Here is a 17,950-nt window from a genome sequence, read left to right on the forward strand (position 1 = left end):
AACATTTGCACCGTGCCTTGTCAAATATTGAACAGTGTATATTTGTTTGGAAAAATATTGGATATGAAATAGGTGCAGGCTATTCATTTTTATAACCTTATTACGTTATCTTAGCAAAATCTTTTGCATATTTTTAAGGTCGCTTATAAACGAAGCTGCCCATTATCAGCTGGAAGAATCTCGGTGTCCGCCATTGTTGTTGTTGCTAACCGAGATAACTGCGACGTTTTCGTTGGGCGATGTAACGGACAGTTGTATCGCATCGTATTGCATAAATAGGCGTCCCTGCCAAAGTCTGGAGTACTTTCTTTCGACTTGAGACTTTTTGAGCTTTTGGTGGGCATTTCTCCTCGATTTACTCAAATTTGGGAGACGTTACATGGCCCTGAACGAAACTCAACTAGTCCGGCATTTCGGAGGGCAGTATTGCCTAATGCACGTTTGAATAGTTTGGTGGTCGTCTTGCTTTTCCAAGAAAAGCACCAAATTTTGTTGTTGGCGTGTGATGTGCTCTAGTGTATGCTGCTAAAGAGCACCAGAATGGCTTCGAGCTCTCAAGCGGATGGTGAAAGTGCCCAAGTAGGGCAGTGCTCTGCAAGCATACCAAATGGTGACAGTGTCTTAGATAGTAATAAGAACTATGTAAATGACCAGAGCAAGTTTATCTCAGGTGTGGTAGAAGGTGAGTTTATAGTCTATTGGGGTTTTCATGCCTTTCCTCAGAAAAATTACCTGATTTGCTCATATGCAAGCAGTTTACCCAATAATTGTGTAGGCATGCATCTGCAAAGGGACCTTCCAGTTAGTTATGACCTTATATTTTAAAGATACAAGACTGCAGCTCTGTCTACTATTGATGTCAAAAGCAAATGTACTATGAGATGAGGTGATAGCTATTTTATTACAATTAAAGATATGTGCAGTGTGTTCAATCACTTCAAAATAAGGAACAGTATCATGCTTTGCATCAGTCAGGGTGTACTTTCCTACCTAATGGTAGAAAAATCATTGTACACCATTTGTTGTATTTAAGGCGGGACATATCGATAAATAATCACAAAACAGGTAGATTCATGATCTTACCTTCAAATTTTTTATAATTATGATGGCGAGCTCCCAAGCGCCGCACACACACAGCAGCCATGACACCGGCACCATTACTGCACACGGTCACAACATTACTGCGCATTAAGCAGCACCAAGAACCATAAAAATGTACCCAGCCAAGGTAACAAGAATCCATGAAATTTGATCCTAGCACCTACACATGGCATGGAACATGGATGCCAATGGGATGCTGGGTTGAAGGGGATATAGGGTGGGGAGGTTAGGTGAATTGTGGTGGGGGGGGGGGGGGTACACCCAGAGCCGCAAATTTGAATAAGTGAATTTTATATTATATTTCTGACAAAAAAGTATGATATGCCATTGAATGAGTAATGTTACTGTAGAAAAGTAGCTCAAGATGTATATGATGAGGAATGGTGCAGGTAACTTAGCCATGCCAATTTGTAAGGTCAGAGTTTTTGGTTCTTTGCAAAAGTGTTAGGCTTCATGAAACTTGTTCTTAAGCAGTTAGATTGGATCATTCCACAAATTTTTGTTTTATACCAACTGAAAGTCTGCTTTTTCATAGTTCAGTCCAATTTATCCTTCCTGTTTTATAGGTAAGTCTAATTTGCCCTTCCTGATTCATAATTGATGACCCTGTATTGTCTTAGAAAAGACAGTGAGCATCCTTCAGGGGAAGCCATTCACTAACTCCTCCTGAATTGTTGTGTAATTTTCTAATGCCTGACTTGAGGATGACAGCATTCAGACTGATCTAGCATTGGTTTGTGATGTGTGGAAACTGCTGGGAGTGCCGATTGATCCTATCCTAGTACATTTAGCCGACTTGCTTGTGGTGTCCCAGGTTGCTGTGTTTAGTTTTTTTGTGCTCAGAGGTTGTGTCAAGCCATGTCATATATTTTCTCTCTTGGTGGTCTCTGCTTTTCTTTTCTGCTTTTGCAATGCATTATCAGTGCTAGGTGAAGTTAACAAAATTCTGACTTGCTTGTCTATTCTTTGTCAGTTATTCTTACACACGTGGTGAACGTGCTCATGGGCTTACCATTCATGTCTTATTGAGGTTGCATGACACGTTTCTAATGGTGGCATTATCAACAGGTTTCTATGGCCGACCATGGACAGCTGAACAAAGGAAGGAGCTTTTTGGAAAGTGAGTATGAGAATTGTTTGTTGATACTGACTTGAAATTTTGTTATATTGTATATATATATATATATATATATATATATATATATATATGTGTGTGTGTGTGTGTATATATATATTACATCAGAGCAGATTAGTCATAGAATGAGCTGTGCTTTTTCTGTAATGCTGGGTCTTGAGATTAATGTATTCTAGGTGGTAATTTGGTGTCAAATGACAATAGATTGGTGATAATGGTGTGTTGCTGTGTTTAAACATGTCATGCTTCATTATCTTTGCAACTATCATTGTGATATATTATGATGTCAACTGATCAGACCCAAAACATTGTTGTATCAAATTCACACTTAACATAAAACAAAGATCCCCACTTTGCCCATCACTCCAATATTCAGTTTACCAAGGGCCTAATGGCAGCTCTGTTTACACAGGATGAAGCGCTGGGGCATGACGTCGTACCTGTACGCGCCCAAGGACGATTACAAGCACCGGGCCCTACTGGCGGGAGATGTACACGGTAGAGGAAGCCGAGCACTTAACGTCGCTGATCCGCACAGCCCACCAGCACGGCGTCACATTCATCTATGGCCTTTCGCCCGGCATGGACATCACATACTCTAGTCAAAAGGAGATGGCCGCGCTAAAGCGCAAGCTGGACCAGGTGCGTGCCCACGCCGGCCCAAGAGGCGGGGCCGCGGGATGTGGGAGCGGTAGCTGGTGGACCAGTTTGTGTGAGGTGTTGCAAGACTGGTTGGGTATCATGTGACTGGTCATGGGTATAGGTGGAGGTGGAAGATAGCACATAGCCATACAAGATAGGTGGAGGTGTGAGCTATAAGGCTGTATGTAGGCATATTGGAAGAAGCTCTTCACACAAGGAAGAATGGTCTTGAGCTGTTATGAATATATTATCAGAATATTTGACATTTCAAGGCAGTTTTCATGGTCACCAATGTTGTAATGGTAGTGTTGTCTGTGATCATGAACACTGCCTTGCAAGTACCCTCATTTAACTCGTATCTCCAGGGATGTTGAAAGATTGTTTTTTCAGCATAAGTACTCATAATGTTGGAAGAAGCATCCAGTAATGGCAAAATATTTGCAAAAAGGGTTTAAACAACATCAGTAACATTTTTCCGTCGAGACTGTGTGTGCACCACAATGTGTATCATTGGAAGTGCTGAAGAAGAATGTGCTGTTTGAAGAACCACTGGCTGTTGGTGTGTAGCAACAACTGTTTGTTCCAGGTCTCTCAGTTTGGTTGTGTTGCCTTTGCACTACTCTTCGATGATATCGACCCCGAGATGCGCGAAGACGACAAGCAGGTCTTTCAGTCCTTTGCACATGCTCAGGTAAGTGCATGCAATTTGCCATCATCGAGTACATCCACTGCTTTAGTCACACAGTCATCTGGCCTGACTTGACTTATCCTGGCAAACATATTCCCAGGACCATACAGAATGACAACCTGCTACAATTATCTGCTTGGGATGGGTTTCATGAGGAAGCTGGCGATGCTTCAGGCGATTGCGGAGTGGCACAATCGGCAGACATACCTGATGCGGCAGCAGTGTCAGCCTGCCGCTCGAGGTTACCCCTGCCCAGTGGCATATAGCCGGGTGTGGTGCTGCGGGTGGTGCGGCTCCAGCGGGGGACTGGGACCCAGCCCGACCGTCACCGGCGCCGCCGCCGCCGCCGCCGCAGGTGACCGTCACCAACGAGATGAACGACCACCTGAGCCGGCCGCAGTTCCTGTTCTGCCCGACCCAGTACTGCGCCACGCGCGCCATCCCCACAGTCACCGGCTCCGAGTACCTGCGCACCATCGGCAGCAAGCTGGCGCCCAACATCGACATCATGTGGACCGGTGAGTGGCGCGCCGGCCGCCGCGGCTCGACGGCCGGCCGCACGCTGGACATGGCGGCGGCGGCAGCGTGTGGTGCCCGGGGATGATGGCTGGTGCGGGGCGGGGGTGGCGCAGACTGCTGCTGTGGTGGGGGCGGGGCAGACCAACGATCCGTGCGGGACATTGGTTAAGCAATAATTTGATCTCTGTTGCCGTGTTACTTCTCGGAGTCCCGGGGCACTGGGCCTTCAGACTGGCGGCGCCCGTGGCTGGCCGGCGCGACCGGCTGGTCGGGCTGGCCTGTAGAGCTGACAAACTACGCCATGGTTTGAGTGGTGTGACACCTGGTTCTCCGTGCAATGAGCATGACTCGGCTGTCTGGTTGGCCGCCACCGACACCCATCCGACGGCATGCTCTGCGCCTCAGGTCCGAAGGTGGTGTCGAAGGTGCTCTCGGTCGAGTCGATAGAGGAGCTGCGCGAGGTGCTGAAGCGGCCGCCCGTCATCTGGGACAACCTGCACGCCAACGACTACGACCAGAAGCGACTCTACCTGGGGCCGTACTCGGGCAGGTGCGAGCCGCCGCCGCCGCCGCCGCCGGCTGGGAAGCCTCGCCGGCCAGCGTGCCGGTGACGTGCCAGCTTTTGTCTTTGTGCCGTTTTCAAATTTCTCGTATTCAATTGTAGTTGCATAGTGGACAGAGATGTTTATTATTTGTCCTAATAAGTTGGTAATTGGCATGCTTAGGTTTTCCCTCTCCCCAGCAATCACCATCTTATTTTTGATAATCCACATTTTACAGAGTGGAATGCGCGTGAAAGGAATGACGAATGTCTTAAAATGTGCTTGATTGGTTAACGTGGTCAAGTATTGTTATCTTATGTTGGTTTGGCGCGGATGCAATTTGGAGTCGTATCAGCCACCTGCGGTCCGATGCCGCCGCCTCTCAACGAGGGTGCGTCGTTCATACACGTACACGTTCATACATCCACCGTGCCCGAATGAGCCCCATGCCCCCAACGTGCCCCTCCAGCGGGCGCGATCCGCACGGAGCCGCACATGTACCCATGCCACGTGTGTAGCACTCACGCCCCGCCACCAGGCCGGTGGAGCTGCGGTCCCGGCTGCGCGGCGTACTGACCAACCCCAACTGCGAGTACGGCGTCAACTACGTGGCGATCCGGACGCTGGCGCACTGGGCGCAGTGTCGGCGGGACGGGGAGCCGCCGCGGCCGCCCAGTGAGTGGCCGGGGCGCGGCCTCCCATCGCCAGCCGGACTCTGCTGAACAGGGGCCGAGTGCTGCCGGCTCACTGGCTGATAGGGCAGGATCATATGTGTTCTGGAAGAGTACTGTTGGCAATGTCGGCTGTGTTCTGCGTGGAATGTGTGCGGCAGTGTGTTTGCAGTTTTAAAACGTGGTAAAAGTTTGTCGCGAATGCTAGTCCATAGTCAATGTGGGTAACAGCCACCTCGTCTGTCCGACGGTCGGCGTCCGCCACCGGCTGCGCGGCGCCCGCGCTGCGGTGTTGTCCGGTGTGTGGCGGCTGACGGCTGACACTGCGGCGGCAGACGACCCTCTGTCGGCCGACATCCGGCTGGAGACGGAGTCTGAGGAGGGGGCCGAGCCGCACCAGGTGCCACCCGACGTCTACCACCCGCGCCACGCGCTACGCATGGCGCTGCGCGAGTGGCTGCCCGAGTTCAACAAGGCGCGCACGGCGCACGGTGCGCTACAGCAGCGCGTGCTGACGATCACGCCCGGCGCGCTGGAGGGACCAGGTGCGGCAGGCGGACAGCGGTGTGGTGCGGCAGGTTCGCCTATCAAGGGGGTGGCAATCACGGCCAGGTGACGCGCAGTTTAGCAGCAACGCTCGCAGTACGCTTTTCCCCGAGGTGTCGAAGATTGGTGTGTCGTGTGTGTGGAACTGAACACTCGTAAACTGAAAGTATGTAGTACAAACTAGTAGACGTGTGAGGCCGGGGCGGCGCGCGCGCCAGCGGTGCCGGCGGCGCTGGCGTGTGACTGAAGTGTGCGCGGTCCGCCGCAGCGCCGGTGCCCATCCCCGGGATCAACACGTGCATGGCCACCACGTCGACGGTGACGACGGACACCACGTCCGTGCCGGCCGGCACTGTCAAGCAGCTGCAGGCCATCGCCGAGGCGCAGATTATCAAGGTGAGGCGCGGCCGGCCGCTGGCCGGTCAGAGGAGCAGGCGGGTGAGACCCCGCGCTTGTGATGGGCGCGGCCGGTGCGCTCGCGCCGCGGGGGTGTTGAGGCGCCGGCTGCGGCTAGGTGGCTGGTCGGCGGACGGCGGGGCTGGCCGGACCTGAGCTGTGCCCTCAGGTGACGCCAGACGCCTGGTGCGGCGGGCTGCTGTTCAGTGTGGGGACACCACTGACCTGACCTGACCTGGCATGACGTGTCGGCAGGCGGAGGAGGTGGTTGGCGTAACGGGGCCCGTACTCAACTCGCTGGCGGACGCCGAGAAGATCGTGGTGCCGAGCACGCCCGGCGAGCTGGCCGAGCAGCCGGCTGAGCCGGGGCCGCCCTGCGAGCCCATGGAGTGCAACAGCGCGCCTGCCGACGCCGCCGACAAGGTGGGGCAGCCGGCGCTGATGGCCAGACCCTCAGGCGGTCGGGCCAGCGAGGAGCGACGGCGCGGGGCGAACTCTGCGCCCGAGCGACTCGGACGAACGTTGTGGACAGTGAGGGCGTGAGGGCGAGGCAAGGTGTGAGGGATGAAGCGGTCCCAGTGCTCCCCATGATTCGATTTACTTCAGATAAACTGAGGACAGCACGTGTATGAACCCTTGCAGTACATGCTTCATTTAAATGCACATTAAAAGAATGAGTTTCGGGATTTGGTGGGTGTTAGTATTTAAATGTTGATCCGCCCTACTTGGAATTCTTAGCTTCGGTGCAGATTTGGCGGTGCCGATGTGCTGGCTCAGCGGCCGCTGTCGGCCGTTCTCGTTTTGCTGATATGCCTCCCCCGCGGACGATGGTTCACCATAGTGTGTGAGAAGTGTAAGAGTACCCTATTTGCATTGTATTTGCTGGTTCCAATGCACTGTTATGCAGCGCATGCAATGGTAGTTTATTGGTGAGCCCCATTCCCATGAGGTGTCGTGTTATCGATCATAATGGTTGTTCAGCCTAGCTAGAGCAGCAGCCTTCTCTGTCTTCTCATCATCGCCTCCGCCCGCACCGGGTCAGCGACGAAATCTGCTGTCCTGACCTCCCCGCTGCAGCAGGTGGAGCAGACGACGGTGTCTGCTGTCCTGGCCTCCCCGCTCTGGCAGGTGGAGCCGGCGGCAGTGTCTGCTCTCCTGACCTCCCCGCTCTGGCAGGTGGAGCCGGCGGCGGAGGCGGCGCCCGGCGAGCCGATGGCCGTGGAGTCAGGGCCGGCGCGGCCGCCCGACATGCAGCTGGAGCCAGGCCCGGACGGCGCCGCAGCGCCCGCCGACGACTCCCCCGCCAGCGCCACCATGTCCGTCGAGGAGGAGGAGGAGGTGAGCCGACCGGTGCTGGTCGGGGGAGGGAATGGAAGGAAATTGTGCAGGTATTTTCGTCGGCAGCAACGGGTACATGAGGCGTCTGCGGACGGCGAGGGGGGAGGGCGGCAGGCGTAGTTTTGTAACGGACGTGCCGTTAGGATATCGGCTTGGACTTAAAGATAATGGAGAGCCGCAGACCCTTATCCTGGTAGTGGTCTGCCGCGAGTGCAGCGATGTTGCGGCCGCGCATGTCGAGCCGGCGCCGACGCCGTCCGCCGCACGTGCCCGCAGGACTTGACTGAGGACGACCTGATGGTGATGTCGGACCTCTTCTACCTGCCGTTCGAGCATGGTGCGGCCGGCCTCCGGCTTCTCAAGGACTTCCAGTGGCTCAAGTCCAACTGCAGCCTGGTGGTGCCCTACGCCAGGAAGGGCAAGATCGACGAGTCCCTACCGCCAGAGGTGGGTGGCAGGCGCCCACCTACGCGCGACGGCCCAGGCACAGTCGCTCGCGGGGTGATGGCGGTCCTTGCACCATGAAATTTGTGCACATGGGGTACACTTTAGAAGTCTGCCAGTTTGCTCAATCTCAAACGTGGGTATGTACTTACTGAGCTGGTTTGACGGGCGGCCCATTTAGGATGATGGTGCTCATTAGGGTCTTGCTTACTTCGCGTTTGTGGCCCTTTGTGGTCTTGCTTACTCCCCGCCCAGAGGCGCCGTTTGTGGCCCTGTGGTGCCGCGCACCACAGGGACACAGGCGCGGCCGTGCTGCGCTTGTGCGCGTGTGATGGTTGGCGGCTGAGTGGGAGGAGCGGACGGCCGCTGTCAGGTCCGCCGCGCCCCGTCAGGCGCGTGAGTGGTACGACCGGGCGGCCGCCTTCGACGCCATGGCCAAGCGGGTGAAGCGGCTTCTGAAGCGACTGTTCCTCTGCGAGAACCGCTCGCTGCTCTACGACCTGTACCCGTACATCTGGGACATGGAGTCGGTGCTGTCGCAGCTGAACGGCTACGTCCGGTGGCTGGGTGAGTGCGGGGCGGGCCAGAGCCGGCGGTGCCCGGCTTAGACGCCGCCCGGCGCCGCGGCCGAGCTGACCGGACGCACCGGCCGGCGGCGTGCCGTTAGACCGAGCTACCGCAGTCGCTACCACCGCCGCCGCCGCTGCCGCTCGCCTCGGCCGCGGTGTCGCGGCCGCTTGGCAGCTGCCCCGCCGCCCGGGAAGGGAAGTCAGAGCCAGATTCGGCTGGCGCTGCTCCGTGCGTCGAGTAATGCCGTCGCCTTGGACGCCAGATGTGTTAGCCGGCACGGCCGCTGAGTCCGGAGTGTGGTTAAAGTTTGCTGGTGGCCTGCTGCCGGCCCGCATCTCTCTCCGTTCGGAGGACCGAACTCTCCCGCCGCCGGGGTTGACTTTTGGGGGGCTGCCTCCGTCTCTCCCCGTGCTGCCGACTGCTGTCACACTGGCGAGCGTTGCTGGTGCACTACGGAACCCGGCGTTGGGTCGCGTTCGATGTCGAGTACGCTAGCGGGACGTTCGGTGGGAGCTGGAGTCATTGAGTCGGTCTGAAGCTGGCTGTTTGCTGTTTTTTCGCATTTGGGCTGGTCACGCAAGCACGGAGAGAGGCAAGGCAGTCTGCCACAACTCAAACCCGGCCCTAGTTTCTTTTCACAGCGCGCTCCGCGGCTCTTCTGTGACGCCGCTCGGTCGGCCGTCGTGAGCTCACCGCCTGCGCGCGCGCCGCGCCCTAACGTAGCCCAGAGTTGCTGCGCGCGCCGCGCCGTCGGCCGCCCGGGCCGCCGACCGAGCGGCGTCCGGGGACCAGGTTTGTTGGCCGGCCAGGCGATCTCGTGTTTTGCATCCGGCGGCGACCGGCCGGGCCCGCGCAGCGTCTAACGGTACAGCCCGGTGCGCCCCGGCGGCGGCACCGCTGCCTGTCCGGCCCGCTGAGGCGCGGCGCCGCACCAGCTGGACAGACAGACAGACAGGCGGACAGACCCATGTAGCGGCCCCTTGGCCGACTGCGGGCGCCGGCCGCCGCCGCCGGCCCATGCAAAACCCGGGAACGCCGGTGCGCGGCCAGGAGACAGTGACTGGTGCGAGAGAGATGCGGGCAGCAGCGGCGCGGGCCACGCCTTGCCGCCGGCGCTGGAGGGAGGGGTAGACGGGACGGGGGGCGCACGGCGTTAACTGGTAACGTGCTCTCATCACCACACAGCTGGAGAGAGAGAGCGAGAGAGAGAGAGAGACAGAGGAGGCTGAGCGGAGCGCCGCACGCTGCTAACCGCCACATCTCTCTCTCTTCTTCACAGCGATGGGTGTCGTGTGCGACCTGGCGTCCAGCCATGTCGAGGGAAACTATACATGTAGGTGGTATCGTCGGCCCGTACCGAGAGAGCAGAGAGCAGGAGCCAAGCAGGCTGCGCGCGCGCGCGCATGGCGAACGCGGCGCGGCGCGCCCGGCGCTCCGGCGCAGCGCGGCCGCGGGTCAAGCCGCCGGCAGTATGCGGCGGCCGTCTCTCAGGAGCGGCGTGTTAGCGGCCGCTCTGCCCGGGGTCGGGCGCGCCCCGCCCCCCACCCCAGGCCGCGCCCCGCCTGACGCCACTTCTTTCCACAGCCCGGCGTGACCATTACTCCTTTCAGCTGGATGCGTATCACCTCAGAATTTCAGGCGCTCGCGCGCGCCCGAGACGGCCGAGCTAAATTGGGCCGGCGCAGCGCGGCAGCCGGATGACCTTCGGTCGGGCCCGGGTTGGGTCAGCGGCCGTCCGGCGCTCGCGCGCGCGTCTGAACTTCTGAGCCGTCGCTGGTGCGGCATGTGGGCGCCAGGCGCCGGCGCGGCCGCGCTCGCCGGCCGGCCGCCGGGAAGGGGCCGGCGCCGTTCGGCGCGCCGCTGCGGTCGGCCGCCAGCGCGGCCGCGGCCGGGCGGCGCGGGTCGGGGCCCGGCCTGGGTGCGCGCTGCGCCCACCGCTAGGGCCGGCCGCGCGGCGCATCGCCGGCCGGCCCGCCGCGCGCTGCGCCCCCGTCCCCGCCGCTGTCGCCCGTCGCCCGCCGCCGCGCCCGGCGCCGCTCTGTACACAGCAGGCTAGTCCGGGTCCACGGCCACCAGCACGCGTCCAAAGTGTCACTGGGAAGGCAGTCAAAGCAGGTGTTGGTTACCGGTTCACGGCAGGTCCCAGTGAGTCATGTTCATGTCCTAATGGGCTGCGACATCTGTGTCCGGGTCTTTGTTGCTGTTGTTGATTTCTAGAACACACCAGGACGCTGCTTCTGGGTAAGTGTGCGCAGCTTGGTCTGGTAATCTTACGAAATCTCCCTGTTTTGGTAACAGAATTGTCGCGCATTGCAGCAAACCATGCGGTCAATAGCGTAGGTTGGTGGATGTGCTCCATACATCTCAGGGCAAATTGTATCAATCAAATACGTCTGTCTCGAGTTCATCCGCATAACGCGACGCGCAGAATGGGTTTCGAGCCCTGACGCCGGCCCGGACTAGCCTGTGTGCGTGCTCTGGTGACGGCCTCGCTGACCCGCGTCTGGCCGGCCAGGGTTCACCAGGGGATGGAAGGAGTCGTTCATGTCGGGCGACAACGAGCCCTGGATCTTCCGTGGCGGCCTCACGGGCGACCTCGAGGTACGTACCGCGTGGGACGCCGCTCCGCAGCGTCGCCGCTCGAGCGCGCACGCATGCTCTTCCTGATGCTCAACGCCTTTTAACGTGGCGCTGACGCACAGGAATGTCTTGGCCCAGTTGTGATGTCAGTGTCACTGTCCCCGCGCTCCCCTACAGACGGTGTCACGGTGAGGTGTTAACCTATCCACAGCACTCGTAGATATACAGACCGCCTTCCGTGTCGGTGCCGGCGCGGTGGTCGAGCGAGGAGGGCGGGCGGACCGGCGGCCGCCCAGCCGTGACCGTGACGCCGCCTCGCCCCACTGGCTTGTGACCGATTATGTGGCGCCGGCAGCGGCTGCTGCCGCTGGACAACGCCAGCGACCTGATGGCCAACAAGTCGCCGGAGCACCCGCTGACCAAGGTGTGCCTGGTGCGGCCGTACCGCGCCGCCGACGAGCAGGCGGTGCGCGCCGTCTGGCACCAGTGCAGTGGCGACACGCACCCCAGTTTCCAGCAGTACCCGGAGCTCAGCGCCGACAGGTGGGACGCGTCGGCTGGCGCCGGCGGGGCACCGGGCCCGGTCGGGTCGCGGCCTGTGCGGGGGGCAGTTACTGGCTAGTGGCTGCCGTGTCTGTTCATAATGTGCGTGCGTGCGTGCGCGCGTGTGTGCGTGCGTGCGTGCGTGCGTGCGTGCGCGCGTGTATGTGTGTGTGTGCGTGTGGGAGAGCCGTCCCGAGCCCGTCTTTCGTTCGCCGCTGTCGGCTGAGTCCGGCTGTCGCCGTCGGTGCCGGCGCCGGCGTCGCCCTGACGGCGCCCGGCGCGCCGCGCCAGGTGGGTGGCGCCGTTCCTGCTGCTGCAGCCGCAGCACTGCCTGGTGCTGGAGGACGACGACGAGACGGTGGTGGCGTTCGCCGCCGCCGCGCCCGACGCCCGCCAGCTGCACCGCCAGCTGGCCGTCTCCTGGTTGGAGGAGATGCGGCTCAAGTATCCGATGCCAGACACGCCGCCCGCGCGCCGCTCCCCAGCTCAGGTGAGACGCGCGCCGGCCAGCCGCAGAGGGGCTCTGGCTGCGGGGAGCCAGCGCCAGACGTGGAGGCGCGCTGCTCTGTCTGGTTATGTAGCCGGGAGTTGTGCGTGGCTTTTGAAGGGATGAGATCGCAGTGTAAAATGATGGTGTGGTTGTGTGCGGGATTGGTCCAGCACCAGGTCGTGGGAGAAGCTTAGGTTTGTCAGGGGTCCACATTTGGTGCGTACTGTGCCAAGAACCAAGCAAAGTCGTGCAAATCGGTGTATTTCACTTTCAAGGTGTGCGGCATTGTTCCTCGTCCCCCTTCTCTGAGTTCGCCGCGGGTTGCGTGTGCGCTTTTGTGTAGCGCTGCGGTGTACCCTCCTGCCAGCGGCCGCCACTGTCTGGTTGTGTCGCGGGCGAACGCCGTGTGGTGCCGACGTCGCCCGGTGCTACGGACCTGACTGCACCCGGCCGGTGGCCTGGGCCGGCTGTGACCCGACGCGCCCGGCGCCGCAGAACTGCATCGCGGCGCTGCACGGCGAGGACGCGCTGGAGCCGCCGGCCTGCTTGCTGGAGCGCTTCAAGGGCTGCATGCGGCTGGCCGTGCTCCCCAGCGTGGCCGACTCCAGTCTGGTGAAGCGCCTAGCGGCCTGCAGCATGGCCGTGCTGCGCACCTGCGGCTGCTTCGGCGCGCATGTGCGCGTACCGGCAGACGACATGGCGGCCCGCGAGCTGCTCACCAAGGTCACCTTTACCCCGGTGGACTCCCTGGACGGCGGCGACTATGTCTTCTACGGACGGAACTTCTAGTGTAGCTGCCGGCCGCAGGGCGGCGTCACTCGCGCATCGCGTGTGCTCGTTATTTGTTGTGATATTCTGTTCGCATCTGACGGTGATGACGTAAGTGCTCCAGCCTGGCTCGGGTATTCAAATTGAATGCGCGACAGTCCAGAATATATAAGCCACAATGGGGTAAATATAATGGAAGTGTTCTAACCACCTATGTATTACCAGCCTTTCTGGGCCATTGGAGATCTGCTGGATGGCATGATGAGATCCCAGATGTGGGTGGCCTATCCATTTTTGTTCCTTTTTGTGTGGTAAATTGTATTCATTCCCATTGTTTGGTGCTGAGCTGTCAGTACTGCACAATAGCGGTATTGTGAAAATTAAGACTGCAGACATTTTGCCCTGATTCTCTTGAGAGCAGGTTGGAATTGCCATACCATCTGACCAGCATGTTGCTTTTGTCAGTCATTTGTTTGAACTGCCAGTCAAAGCACATTAGTTTTTGTATGGTGCTTTGAAATGTAGCTTTTCAGGTCGGGTGGATCCTGTTCTCGTGTGAAGGGTGTCGTATTGGCCCAGACAGTGGAGCAACAGTCTACCGATTCGGCAATACTCTGCAGAAACGGACCACCTCACTTTGTTATAACCTGATAGCCAAGTGTTGGAAATCACGAGCTATGAAATGGCATACCAAGCGCCACTTGTGAGAACATGTCTTTGATAAATATACATGAAACATACCAGGGTTATTTGGCATTGATCTTGACAGGTCTCAGAAGCTACGTCGCCTCGTCGAGAGAGTTGATCAAATCACTCCGCGGAGAGCGACTTTTGTCACACATGGGTGCAACCACGCCCTGGATGCTGCTGAGATCCATTTTTGCTCGTTACCAAAGCATACGGTTGGAGACAAGAATAGCGCAATCCGCTCAGGCGTTACCTCGACATGGATCGGCCCTGCCGATGGTCACGCCCATGAAGCCATGTGCCATGGACCCATAATGCCGCGCGGCAAGATGCGTTCCAAGCGCTCCAGGACTGCGCAGTTGAGGTTACGAATCGCAGAGCCGGCCATGTGTTAAGCGCGCGTGAATGGGGTGGGTGTTCTGGTGGAGCGAGGTAGGCTGCGCAGCGTGGTGCGACCCTCAAACGTGGTCTCAAATCACGTCATTCTTTTTTCGATGTATTTAGACCTCATCCGGGCATCCTCGGTTCCCTCCTACGAACAGCAGCATGCAGTCCTTTTCCAAATGTTTAGCTCAATTACGGACCAGACGGACGTTACCACTTTGGCGCGTGCCGCCGCACTTGGAGGGCGAGGGCCCAGGGTTCCGCTCTGCGCGTAACGAGGGAGAGGGCAGAGGGGGAAATTGGTCAAAAATATGGTTAGAAATTTATGAAAGGCATATGATGCCGGAGTGCGACTTCCTTTTCGGTTGAAGGGTCGCTCTTGCCCCTACCCCAAAGTTGGAATGCTCCCAGATTTGAGAAGTAAGCCGGCCAAGTGCAGGCAAACCACTTTGTTGGCACATATTCGGGAGTAGAATAATAACTTTCCATTGTTTTGCCCCCCCCCCCCCCCACCCACCACACACCTCAATACTGTGAGACAACGCTCCTGTTCTCATCCGTTCTTAGCGTGAGCAGGCCAACGCCTCTCATACCCGGTAAAGCTCTGGCGACTGAAAATCTCACGGAAAGATTGTGCCATGCACGCCTCCACTCTGTCACGCTGCCGCGTGCAGCCATGCAACGCACAATCCCACGAGGATGCAGGCAATGACAGGCTCACGCACGGCGCTTCGCGATTTGCCAGGGATTGACCCGGATCTTTTAACCGTAGAGGAAATTATGGTGGTGCATAGATGGCGCGGCAATCGGTGCCCAAGTCTGGCAGGGTCGTGAGTCACCATCAGTGGAATCGCACACCGCGTGTACGGGGTGTTTTTGATTGAATGGAAATCGTCAGAAATAGTTTTGGTGATTGAAGGGTGTTTTGTTGGCGCCAGACCATGGTTAGTAGGGCCGTAGTCTCGCGTGTTGTAACACACTAAATAACAATTTTACCATCGGGCACTGTGCCATTTCCGTTTTAAGATATGTTGCCCTCAAAGATGGCCGCGGACTTTGGCGAAATGATGCGAACGTGGCGCAGATTAATTTGGTTATGTATGAAGGAAGATGTATTTTGCATGATGGTCCCCTAGAAATTATAGTGCATTTTTTCCATACTCATGGGAGCATGTTTGAATAGGGTGCGGCTCGTGGGAAGGATTGTAGAGACAGTTATCTGAATAAATCAGGTATTAAAAAACGTCATTGTTTCAGTTGCTTTAATGCAGCAGACTTCTTTATTTTTTGCATCTTAGATCTCTCTTTTGAATGATAGCCAAACCTTGTGGCATCATCAAAAGAAAACTGAGGGGCTTATGTTCGGGTTTCTCCTGTATGGTGGGACTAAGCAACTTAGGTACAGTTAGGACTGTTTGTGTTAAATAGGCATTACATGGACACCCATGAATCAGACTATGTTAAATGTATTGTGAGCATAGAAATAGTTGCATGGGCAGGGTCCTCCAGTAAATGATTGCTAGACTGCTGGAATGGTCTTGTCTGACCTTCAAGATGGCCTCCACATTGGAATGTCATTATCAATGTCCTTTCTGTTCTGTTGGTGATAGGAAAGCTTACAGAGGACTTTTGAGTGCACTGTAAAGCCCTTATTAGATGATGCTCTAAATCATTTGGTATTTTTTCTTTGTTCAATTATTCTTGCAGTGCACAGTATCTAACAGAACTCCCCATATGTAATGTGGTGTATGAGAACAGCTTGTTGCATCACCTGTGGAAATGATATTTCTGGTTGAGAGTTTATGTTAATGTCATGTTTCCTTCCCACATGTCAACACAAGGCAATGGTTAAGGTTTCAACCTGAAGTAAATAAGGGGTGCCTAATTTGCTTAAAACCAGCCTGGCCTGGTCTAGTTTATTATATTGTAGCCTGAGTAAGCACTGTGAAAGTGTCAAAGAGTATGTAGCCCATGCATTACCATCTTGCATGGCCAGTGCAGCATACAAATGTCTGATATGTTAAGAAAAACAGGTATCCCAGTTTTTATTGACAGTGTTCAGATGACATTGATTGTAGCTTAAAGCCTATTGTTGGGTATGTGCTCCTTGGTAAGCATAAAACTTAAAAGACCAGTTTGGCTTGGAGTCAGTTTGTTAATTGGTAGTCAGGCTTGCTTGAGCTGTCACAGGCCAGCTAAGTATATTAATTAGTTCTACTTGGCCAAAATGCCAGCCCTACTGGCCACATGGTCTGCTGTTCTGTATGACACAGCTTAAAGCTTCATTGTGTGGCATAGTGCCGTGGGTTTGTCACAAAATGGTTATGATGATTGACTTGTGTTGATCAAAATGTACAGAGCTATTTTTCTAGGTGCCGTGCTGTTAAGTGTCTGTAGGTGTGATACCTAGTGCAATGCTCTTCTGCAGGCTCATGCAGGCAAGCCGCTGTCTGCCAGTGAGCTGGCCCTGATCAAGGCAGCGGTGGCTGTTGCCTCTGGGCAGGCCCACCAGGGCCAGGGCCAGGGACAGCTGCCGGCCGTCACGCAGAACAGCCTGCAGGAGTTTGGCCGCGAGCTACTGCAGCAGGCGGCCGATGGCAAGGTGGAGCGGATCCGCGAGCTGATCAAGCAGGGTGCGCCCTTCACTACCGACTGGGTATGGCTAACTGGTGGCAGGCTATGCAGCCAATGGATGCTGACTGAACAGGCAGCCCCCCACCCTAGGTCAACTGTCGGCTGTATTGTACTTGCTGACTCATCCTTGTTATGGTGCTGGTCTGCAGGCCAGCATCGCTCCTGATTGCCTAGCGGACCTCTCATGTCCCCCAGTCCCATGACTGGCATTTTTCATTGCATATGCTGAGCTTACCACCCACCCCTAGATATCTGGGGCTGCCATGGGTATTTGAATTTGCTGGACAGCATCGTAAGCAACATAGTACTCTTCTCTTACCATTGGTACTATGCAGGGGCTCACTATGTATGTTTTGGTACTGTCATTATTTTCTTCCCCGTTGTTTTCTGATGTCTGTTAATATCACAAGACACAGGGAGCTCATGTAAAGACATCCCAGCATTTTGCTCTTTTCTGAGTGGCCCTGGGATTGCTTTTCTTAGGTGCTCCTCTGGGTTTCTTTGGCAAAGAAGCAGAAGAAAAAGAAATGGGCAGCAAATCTTGGTGCCATTGATCTCGTGGGTATGCCAACATTGACTGGTCCCCAAAAATGGCATTTTCCCTGATTGTTTTTGGCAATGGCTGCAAAGATTTCGAGTAAATACAGATGCAAATGAGCACATGCGAACCTTGATCTTCAGGAGGCTGCAAAATGTCTCCGAGGTTTGGGTTTTAGGTGTGGACCATGGAAAGGCGAGTGCCACATAATGATACCTGGCTTGTTACAACAAAACCAAAACATACCGTCCAGTAAAAACTGATCAGCGCAGCCCACTTCAAGTATCAAAACCGTCAGTATTGGTCTTCGTAGCTGGCGCTCTCGAGCCAAAGAATAGGTCAGGGTGTACTTTCCTACCTAATGTTAGAAAAAATCATTGTACACCATTCGTCGTGTTTAAGGCATGACATATCGTAAATAATCTCAAAACAGGTAGAATCATGCTCCTACCTTCGAATTTCAATAACTTCGATGGTGGGCCCCCGAGCGCCGCGCGCACCGCACCGCCTGGGCTCCCCAGCGCCGTTTCCGCGTTGCCGTTGCGTAAATACAATATTTCTGCTTACCAAGAACTGTACAAAATGTACGGGACCAAAGTAAACCATTCGTCATGTTTAAGGCAGGACAACCATAACCTAACTGCGAACCATAAAAATGTTTACTAAACATAAACCATATTTACCATAACCATATTTACCATATAAACCATATTAACTGCGAACCATACTGTAAA

The 17,950-nt window shown here is 56.0% G+C and overlaps 1 protein-coding gene across 1 annotated transcript; it reads left to right on the plus strand.

The window, feature by feature from the left end:
• The first annotated feature begins 212 nt into the window (after positions 1–212).
• On the plus strand, positions 213–13,738 carry LOC119111677 (protein O-GlcNAcase-like). Its single transcript, XM_037235483.1, is given in 19 exon segments — positions 213–682; positions 2,170–2,221; positions 2,649–2,712; positions 2,714–2,878; positions 3,465–3,569; positions 3,922–4,084; positions 4,491–4,635; positions 5,166–5,302; positions 5,634–5,843; positions 6,113–6,240; positions 6,496–6,663; positions 7,417–7,578; positions 7,855–8,025; positions 8,415–8,589; positions 9,872–9,925; positions 11,108–11,193; positions 11,528–11,715; positions 12,007–12,205; positions 12,701–13,738. Coding segments are annotated over 19 exon segments (2,829 nt in total). The 5' UTR covers positions 213–519; the 3' UTR covers positions 12,995–13,738.
• Positions 13,739–17,950: the final 4,212 nt, after the last annotated feature.

The sequence above is a fragment of the Pollicipes pollicipes genome, unplaced genomic scaffold (genome assembly GCF_011947565.3).
Source record: "Pollicipes pollicipes isolate AB1234 unplaced genomic scaffold, Ppol_2.1 Scaffold_7261;HRSCAF=8764_pilon_pilon_pilon, whole genome shotgun sequence".
NCBI classification, from domain to species: domain Eukaryota; kingdom Metazoa; phylum Arthropoda; class Thecostraca; order Pollicipedomorpha; family Pollicipedidae; genus Pollicipes; species Pollicipes pollicipes.